The 10,353-nt window shown below is 38.2% G+C and overlaps 1 protein-coding gene across 1 annotated transcript; it reads right to left on the reverse strand.

The window, feature by feature from the left end:
- Positions 1-54: 54 nt before the first annotated feature.
- Positions 55-9,268, reverse strand: lipca (lipase, hepatic a). The gene is made up of 9 exons (XM_061038861.1): positions 8,953-9,268; positions 7,721-7,899; positions 7,145-7,324; positions 6,881-6,998; positions 6,499-6,732; positions 4,629-4,871; positions 3,547-3,661; positions 2,927-3,145; positions 55-1,222 (listed from the first exon to the last, which is right to left on the reverse strand). The coding sequence occupies exons 1-9, from the start codon at positions 9,032-9,034 to the stop codon at positions 1,105-1,107; spliced, it is 1,488 nt and encodes a 495-aa protein (XP_060894844.1). The 5' UTR covers positions 9,035-9,268; the 3' UTR covers positions 55-1,104.
- Positions 9,269-10,353: the final 1,085 nt, after the last annotated feature.

Genomic DNA, 10,353 nt, shown 5'->3' on the forward strand with positions numbered 1-10,353 from the left:
CTGCATTGAAGCTTACTGCCTGCTGTTTAAAAAGTCTGCACTCCTGACTCTCAATCTTTTTAATAATATATTTAATTTAAATTTTTATACATTATTTCAAACATTATGTCAAAAACTACATAACAATCCTTCAGTGTCAGCTTGTGTATTCTGGGAATCAGTCGGTCTGTTAAACATGATCATGAAGCACAAAACAAACAACAGTAGTAGAAAAGTACAGAGGGGTTTATTTATTGCTCTGGTTGAAGTTTGATTAACATGTATTTCATGCATGTATATGTTTTTATTGACGAGTAATGCGAGTTCATAAATTATGAGATCAATAATTTTACATAGGATATTCACAGGGGAAAAAAACGTTATGTACAAACTCTGGAATTCCTGTCACAGAGGTCGTTGACTTTGTGTGTCTGGTTGATGTTTGAACTGGCAAACACTCAGCTGTTCATACGGCTGAAAGACACTTATATTAAGACACAAATGTAAATCTCTACATGCTCTTCAAACTCACAGTTTAGTAAGGATACAGGGATCACATTAAATATTCAAGTTATTCATAAATTGATCACATAATCAGATATAGACATGTTTCTGTAAATTTAAACATGGTGGACATGTTTGTTTTTTCTAGTCTCAGCTTCCCAGGATTCAACTTCTTTCAAACTTCACACTGTTTCCTAAAGCTCCTGTGAGGAACTTTCAGTTTGTTTCGGTGGTACTTCTTGTCTCTTTGCTGATTTTGTCCTGTAAAATAAGTATTTTTCAGCAAAGAAAAAAATCTCATTCTGCTTTCTTTTGACAGTTCAATACATCACCCATTGAGAATTTTTGTAAAAAAAAAAATGTAAAAAAATCTGCTGTTTCAGCAACACCATTTAACCACTTCACATGACACCTACACCAGAAAGAATCAACCGTATCACATTTGGTCTTGTTGCTTTAGTAGGTCATAGAGTATTAATTCCAGTCTGTTTAAAACCCCTCATGGGAGCTTTACGAGTCACAATTTTTAGACCATTGGTGGTTTTCAGAAGTTTACAGAAGTCTGCCCAGTTGTTTAGATATCTTCAGTCTGTTGAATAGATTATGGATCAAACAAGTCTGTCAGTTGTGATTCCTTCTGCGCTGTTTTTTTGACGTGTCTCCTTCACAGCGCACAAATATTTTATCCTGTGAAACTTCAACTTGTTGTCCATCATTTGTCTTGGCACAGAAAGATGTCCTGGAAAAAAAAAGTAAGAATATTGCTGACATAATGTTTTTAAAACAGAAAAAGTATAGATGATGATATGTAGTAGAGAGCAGTCAGTGCACTCTGATTCTGTGTGAGGGGAACTGTCCACTAGATGGCATTAAATGCCTGCAATGTGATGGAATATAAACATGATCATGAGAGATGTTATCAGAATCAGCTTAATTGGCCAGGTATGTATACATGTACAAGGAATTTGACTCCAGTAAACTGTACTCCTTGTGTTCACACATTAAACACAAGATATTAAACTATAAAAAAATAAACTAATATGTACAAAGCTATATATATAGCGCAGTGGTGAGGAGTGCAAAGGATTTTAAAATATACATGATAATAAATTATGTAGTTCTGTGTATGTGTCAGAAATCAAGAATCATTCTTCTTTAATAAATGTAGCTATGTGTCTGTTTAAAAAAGTATTTATCACCTAGTCTTGGAAGGCGGGATACATTGGAATAGTATAGTTTCTTTAATAAAAGGAAGGACTTTAAAAATGCAAATTATCCTTCCTATGTGGTCATGATATTTCAATACAAATATATGGACAATACGGCTTGTTTTACACTGTACTTTCATTTTCCTTTAATATTTAGAATTGTTATAATTTAGTCAGTTTTTACTCCATCCCATGTATCAAACAAATTACATTAAGAAGTTGCATGTTCCATACGTGTCTGAACATCTTCTGAAATATAATGTAAACTTCAAAATCTCTTCAAAAATAGTCCCCCATCCCCTCCACAAAAAACAACTAAAAGGATGCCCCCTGACCCCCCACAGAAAGAATGAATCATAATAATATTATATTTTATAAAATATGCATGAAAAATACCATCCACGGTAAAGATGAGACTAACCAGGCTTATGTTTTATAAGGAAAAAAATGACCCTTGACCTTTCCTACTTGCTATGCTAGTTTTGTTTCAAGTCTGAGTATATTTGTGGTAAAAAAAAAATACATACAGTAATTATAATCATAACAACTGTGCATTAGTCCAAATGTTTCTAGTTAAAGAGTTTCTTCAAGTAGCCTATTGAATCTGTTTGAGGAAGTACAATAAGTTCGTGCTAACCAGCGGATAACGAGTTACTTTATTGTCGATAAGAGCAGAAGGAAAGTGAATGTTGACGACGATTACAGACTGCATGCAAGTGATTGAACTGAAGTGACCTCGGATAAATCCATTATATTGCTAATTATGGACGGTGAGGAAGACTGCTAAGAAGAGGACTTCACTTATACTGTGAGTTAGAGCTATTAGCTGAAAGTCATTTACTCCTGTTAGCTGTTAGCTAACATAGCTTCAGGTGGCAGCCGCTAGCTAGCAGGAGTTGCGTGTTGCTGTTTCCAAAGGAAGAGGAAGCTGCTTCGTTTGAATGTTTTTGTGAGTTGATAAAGTATTGAAAGAGTCCACGTTCCCCTTTTTAGGTGGTTATTAGTTGTATTTCAATTGTTCATGGTCCATGTATTCTTTTATTAAGCGTTTATGTGCTTGTGTTCAACATGCATAGTCATGTATTCCTATGTATAACTAGTATTACTATTCATTATGTGAATTTTGTTTTTTGAAGTATCATTAATCTGTTATTGTTTATTTTGTCCAAAATTATTAATACAGGTGCTTTGTACTGGTCATCGAGTGTAAACTGACTTAAAACATAGAGCTGTACCTCTTCTGCGACTCTCCTACTTTGACTCTGATATGGCCCACAGTCATCACTGGTTTGTGTTGCTCGCCACCCCAGGGGATGAAGGTCTGCACCCGGTTCCACATTGTCTTCCACAGAGCTGATCCCTCCCAATGCAACTTTAACATCATCAGATCCCCCAAGTCTTTGTCCAGAGTAATCAGGAAGGTGAAGGTCTTGTTACCTAAAATCGTTTCAGTGCTGAAAGAGATGAAGGAAAGTCGCCCAAAATTTCAGACAGTTTGTCATATTTTGCAACAAAATGTCAAATTATTTTTTTTAAATGGAAGACCCTCTGTTAAAAATGAAGCAGGGAAACACATGAGACTTCTTACGCTATAGCTCTTTGATACAAAGATTATAAAGGATAACACATTTGTGAGTGAACTGTGCCTTGAGTAAATTATTTACTCCATCAGCCCCATTTATAGTTCTCTGTCATGCAGCAGGAGAGTTGTTTCCATGTGTGTGTCAGCTGCTCTCCCTAACTTGCTGTTCGTCTCTATAGAGTGGAAAGCCCAGCTGCATATTGCATGTATCTGTACTGTGAGCATGGATGTGATGTAATGCATGTCTGTTGGGGGAGATGATGCTTTACTCACACATGGATGGGGAGGTCTCCACTCTCCTCCTTTGTTCCAGAGAGGGAGATGGTGAGATAGGGTTCGATCTCCACCATCTGATTAACAAACTGAATCCTGAACTGGTAGTGATAGACTGCATAGAGAGGACCAGAAACATAAGAAGAAGAGGTGAAAACAGAGCTTACCATTATCAATGAATCACTGCATGATGATAAAACTAAAAAGATATATTACTGTGAGAATGAGATGATTTGGTATACAAGCTAGATGTGTTCAAATGCAGAGTCATTTTTGGATTCATAAACCTACTTACATGTAGAATAAAACTGCAATATTCTCAGGATATTTCAGTTTATAACTTCTTATAAAACCATGTAATCTATGCATTATTTTGAGTCTTTCTTCTCACTGTTTCTCAGTGATGTAAGTAGATCGTTTAAATGAACAAAGCAGCAATACCTCAGCGTAAAAATGCTCTGTATAAGACACGTATTCAAAAATATGTAGATCAATGTACAATTTGTAAAATTCTGACATAATGTCCACATAATGTTCTGCTGACAAAGGCGGAGCTTTTTATATATACATATATACGTATATACAGAGGTTATGAATTTCCCTCGTAAAAACTTTTGATAATTATCAGGGGCGGCAGTAGCTCAGTCCGTAGGGACTTGGGTTGAGGGTAGCAGGTTTTAGTCCCTATCAGCGCCCAAAGTATAGATATTGGTCTGGTGGATGGAGAGGGGCCAGTTCTTTTTCTCGAGTACAACCAAGGTGTCCTTGAGTGTCCTTGAGTAAGGTACAGCTCAGGGGCGCCCCCTGTGTTGGGCAACAATTGAGCTCTCTGGCACAGCCACAGAGTAATAAAAGGCTTTGTCTACATGAAAATTATTATTTAGCAAGTTAAGTCTTCTCCGGGGATTGGTAAGCAAGAGGAAATATAGAAAATCAAACTCACACTATTTGTATTAAGAAACATTGATTACTCAAGAAATGTGTGTGTAGCTATGGTGGTTTACAAAGAGACGGTAATGACTTAAGACATAAAAATTGCATCTAATAGCAGTTTAGTCAGAATAAAAGGGATTAGCACATACGTTTGTAAGGCATCCGGGGGCCTGTTTTTAGGTAGAGCCTCTTGCTGGTGCTGCTGCGAACCTTCTTAATATTGTAGCCCAGTGTGTTGCAGCGATTCTTTCGACAATCCAGACAGATACCTTTGTTAAAAGCACTTTGGTCACTGCACCTGTAGGCCATGCTCTGCTTGTCTTTATTCAGCAGTGAGTCAATGAAGAGATGGACAGAGCGCTCATGAGCACATTTCACCGTCTGCTCAAACCCTGTGAACAAGAAATGAACAAGAAATTTGGTCAGATATTGATTTTTTTCCCCCCTCCTATTTTCAACTGTGTCATTTCCACACACGTATTTTCCTGTGGATTGAGACTCTGTTGAGTATCTTAATCAGAGTGTCAGATTATTATTTGTGGATTGATTTCATAATCACTAAAGCCTGACATCTATCAGACCACCCCTCTGTGACATCTCCTTTAAACATCTCATTATGTCAGATATCAGTCAGCCCTGAAAGCCTTTTTCTCTGGGCAGACTCTTGTAGCCTGAAGGCAGCTCAGCTTAGAGGGACCGGCAACACATGTTGCTAATTACCTCCTGAGGATGACAGATGCTTTAGTGTGGCCTTCTCTGTCATATTATGTGAATGTATTGGGTTGAGAAGCACCATTAATCCACTTGTGAGCCCGTTGTGTTAGCCTGGAGGAAATTAAATGCATCTGCTTCAGTGCAGAGCGAGAAATCGTCAACAAGCAAAATGAATTAGTGCCAAGGATATTATTTTTTTAACCAATGTTTTTAGGAAGCAAAAATAAATGAATACAGCACAGGACGGGAGCACACTGCTCTAAACAGTGTGCCTTTTCTCATCCGATTAAGGGCTGTCAATGGCACTCAGGGATACCTAACGCTGAATGGAGAAAGCTGTTCATGCACGGTTGAAGATGGACTGATACAAAATTCACGACTCTCAAAAAGAAATGACTAGACATTATGAACATCACATGAACTTGAATATCTCTAAGATTTAAATTAGGTAATCTTCAGTGTGGATTGTTGACTTTCTTTCAGAATAATTGTAGGTATGTGAAGTGTATGTATGTATGTATTTGTTTTTTTAGTTTCATGATGAAAATGAAACTGGCATGCATCGCTCAAGAAAACCTAGTCTTTAAATGATTCACTCGTGTTCATGATGTGCCTTTTTTTGATGCTAGAAGAGCAACAGTGTATGACAAATAGAAACATTAATCTTGACACCCTTTGGCCAGACTGCAGTAAAATGTTTGAGAACATTCACGCTTCTCTGTGGTTGAATTATGTATTCTTTGCTCCCAACAGATCTTTGTAACACCACCTCGCCTCAAATTCTTAAGTTTACACCGAAAAGAACTTGATGGAATTTCATTTAATTAACTCATGATTATAATCAACCATTTCCCTTGAGGATGGACTGTTTTTTACTCCTGGAAGATTTGAGAGCTCACTACTGTCCCCATCCTCAAAACTAACTGTCAGCTATGAAGTAAAAATATTTAAAGAATATTTGTTTTTTTCTGGATAGTCTTAATTTTTTTTAGCGTCAACAAAGCAAAGTCTTGTGGTTGGTATCGAAGAAATATCAAAAAAGCAATGAGCGTAATACAGTTAATTTGCAGTCACCAGTGGATGGCCCTTGTTTAAACAAACCTTTCTTTTACGACCCATGACTGATAATGAGGTTTAGGATGTTCTTTTTTATATCCAACACTTTGGTATTGTGGTGTGTAATTAACATTGCAGTTTCTATAGGGGGCACTTAAGACGTTATGCTTCCTAGACAACCACATTTTAGCACATGTGTATAAACAGTTTGTTATTGTGTTCTAGGATGTGGTGTGTTCTTTGTCCCACCGAGGAGGCCGTAGGTGCTTATGTGCTCGTAAATGTCTTGCAGGTCACATCCCGGTTGGAAGTTTCCTCCATTGGGGTAAAAATCATAATGAGCCACAGCCTGCTTGATGCCCACACTGAGGCCCATGCGCTCGTGGGTGAAGGTGTGGATCGCGTCCACAAACTCTGCATCGTCCGGAGACAGTCTATCTGTGGGAGACATGCCTTCAAACAGAGGCCCCGCTGGATCCAGACCTGAACAGACAATGTGCAGTCAAGAACGGGTTTGTTACAAACCACAGAACAAACAAGTTCACTCTTCAATTATGTCCTTTTCCAAATGCTGTTTTTTTTATTTAAAGAACAATGATTTCCCTAATATAATTTTTTTTTTTAAACTCACCAGTAATTCTTCCGATCTTCTGTGAACCTTCAAGATAGCTTCCAGCAAATCCAGAGATGTGAGCGCCCAGGCTGTAGCCAATCAAATGAACCTTTCTAACAGGGTACTGAAAGTTTACCTGTTGGGATTTATGACATACTTAAAGAGGAGCTTTGTCAACTTAAAACTGGCAAATGTATGTTGCCACCTTAGTAAAAATGTAACAACTTTACAGATTTCGACTTTCATTTTAAAATAGCCTTCAGCCGATAGACTTCCCCTGACCTGAAGTGAGTGCAGCAGGTGAGCGATGTCTCTTCCTACGGTGCGGGTGCTCTGTGCAGCTGTGGGGTAGTGCTGGTGTGCGAGGGTCAGCCAGTCAGTAATCAGCACATTGACGTCTATTAGATGTGTCTTTAGAGTGGTGGCTAACCTGTGAACCCAGCTCTCCATCATACCGTCCAACTTGGGGGGGGGGGGGGGGGGGGGGGGGAGAAGTGTTACTTTTGGCATGTGTTTGCCTGCTGTTATGAATAGTGTAACTCTTAGTTATGATGGTCTAAAACTTGTGTCGCTTAGTTTAGAAATTACAAGAATGATCCAGTTATGATAAAGACAGTAAAAATATTGATATGCAACTTGATGGATCTCAGAGTTTAAATGGCTCTCTATTGTTTTTCAGTCTAAGCTTGTTTCTTTCATGTTGTGAATTGTTTCAGTTTTTATCAGGGTTTTGAATATGAAATGTATGCGACATTAACATCTGGAATGATCCTGCAGGAGTCCCCCCACACTGGTCCCAGTTCCATGTTTTGTATCCATTGGTTCGACTCAGTGAAGTGGAAGAGAAGTTGACCTTACCGACCACCCGTGAGTGATGATGATGAGGGGATTACTGCTGTTGAAGCCACAGGAGGTGAGTGTGTGCAGCTGCAGAGGGTCCAGTTTGCAGGTGTCTTCACCTTCTAAAAACAGACTGAAGACTGAACTGCTGACATGCAGCTCGTTCATCCTCAGAGCTCCCCTCTGCTCTGTGGCCGCTGTGCATCAGAAATCAAACAGCAGAGGAGTTTACTGTTTGTTCTTCATGATTACTGTGGGAAACAGAACATCCTGCAAAGCTGGGTATGTTTACTTTGAGTTTAATAATTACAACTAACTCGTGAAAATTTATTCAAATCTTGGACTAATAAGAGAGAAAGAGACCCTTCTCTTGAGGCCCATTTGGACTGTGGGCTGACTAACACCATGTTTCAAGCACTTTGCTGTTTTTTTTCCAGGTCATAGCAACATGTTTGGCAGATGCTCACAAATAGCACTTCACAAAAAGTCCCATCTCTGCCAGACGCTGCTTGTAATTTCTTATATAAATTCCTCCTCACTGAACATGTTCAAACCACCGCCCAGAAACCTTGAATAACAAATTTACAAACTGCATTAATCCTCTTCCAAAGATTTCATCATTACATTTCCTTATATTAGTTATTGCTTCATGTCAATGCTTAATATTACAACACTATGATGTTAATAATGAAATAAACTCAGGCACCTAAGCACTCAGTGCTAAAGGTCCCATCAAAACGTTGAGTTATTTATTGAATTGTATGAAATGTACATTGAGGTTTTTTGCAATAATGCTAATACTTTATTGTCTCGTGTGAAGCACTTTGAGTTGCCTTGTTGCTGAAATTTGCTTTATAAATAAACTGGCCTCACCCTTGTAAAAAAACTTGAAACATATCACAACAAATGAATATTAAAAACAAGATATTACAGGAGAACTGACATCTTTCATTTAAAAAAAAAAAAAAAAAAGCCTTTGTCTAAAACCCAAAACCTGGCTCAGCATTACAAGTTAGAATAAATGAAAATGTGATTTTAAAAAAGGAAATTCATTCATAGTCACTTTAAAACAAAAATTCAAATAAACTTCTTTAGTCATTTAGATGGAAAAACTTAGTTTCAGGCCATTCTAACGTTAACAGCATTTTTGCCCTCTTTTGAAAACTTTCAACAGGAGCATGATAAAGACTGATAAACTCAAACAACAAATGACTTTTAGGGGAATCGTTCAAACATAGTATTTCACTCACCTGCTCTGTGTCCTTTGATTTTCATCCCCACATTTAGGTGAGAGGTTAACAGCAAACAGCCCAGGATTTTGAGCACAGACATGTTGAGGCACTGACACTTTAAGTAATTCCTGAGAACCAACACTTCTGTTGAGAGCAGATTGAAACTTGTGGAAGAGAAATACGGATGACGTTGAGTCTAAAGATGAGTTCCTGATTGTCTGTGGCTGTGGAACAGGTTTTTATAAAAGCCTAATTGTTGTCCTGTTGCTTGAAATCAGAGTGGGAAACAGTTTATTGTACTGTCCATAAGAGAAGGGACACTGGGAGTGGTGGTTTATGGATAAGAGGGATTTGGTCCTGTCCTGATTGGCTGGGCTGCGGAGATTGTGAAAGAGCAGAGGTCTAAGAGGCGAGCTGACTCAATATACAAATAATGACTGAGAGGTAGAGATTACTTCATCCAGACTTTCTGACTTCATCCTCATTTCTCTTGGAGGCAGTTTTTACCTGAACTAACAGAGACAAGCCAAAATGTAGTCTGTGGAAAAAGAAAAGCTGAATCCTCTTTGAACAGTAGAAGAGCAAAGTAGCACTACATGAACCGAGTGAGACAAAATTTAGAGTACACTGAATCAAACTAAATAAGTAACTAAACAATGAGTAAGATTTCAGCATGCTGCTTCAGGAGATTCTTCCAAATCCTCATTTCTATGCATTACATTTGATGAACTATCTACTTTTCACTGGACCCTTTTGAAAGTGTCACTCTGTCCGAGGTGAATGGTGATAAAGCACAGTACTCAAACAAGGTTAGTGGTTACATAACGGTTACAGAGACCTTCACTTACTGATCCAAGTCTGTATACTCACTCTCCACATTGTTTATTTTCAAACTCTAGGACAACAGTGACTGTAAATACATTTCATATATTGATACTTTACTTTCGTAGGCCAAGGCTCAAACTTTAAAGTTTAAACATATCAAGTCTCAAGAGACAATTCTGAGTTCACCAGGATATAAACACACATACACAGTGTGCTATTTGTGTCCTATTTACTGTAAGAGAACATGATGACATTTACTTAACGTGATCTCTATGCCTCGTTTCAGTCCGGCAGCAAAAGGGTTAAGGTCAGTTTGTCTGACTGATGTGTGATGTTACAACTGCAGGTTCACAGAAGAGCAAACACGGTGAACCGTTGCGTTTCCAGGTATCGTGTTTGTGTGCGTGCGTGCGTTTGTGTGTGTGTTTGTGTGTGTGCGCGCCCACACGTCAAGATATGTTTGCTTTTGTATGCGATGTATATATTTGCCTCTGTCTGGGCATGCTGTTTCAGCAGCCAATGACTTCATGAACAGAAATATACTTATCAGGATGTCCAGTTCAGATGCTAAATATTTTTTAAATAAATCAACTG

The sequence above is a fragment of the Labrus mixtus genome, chromosome 1, assembly GCF_963584025.1.
Source record: "Labrus mixtus chromosome 1, fLabMix1.1, whole genome shotgun sequence".
Taxonomy (NCBI): Eukaryota; Metazoa; Chordata; class Actinopteri; order Labriformes; family Labridae; genus Labrus; species Labrus mixtus.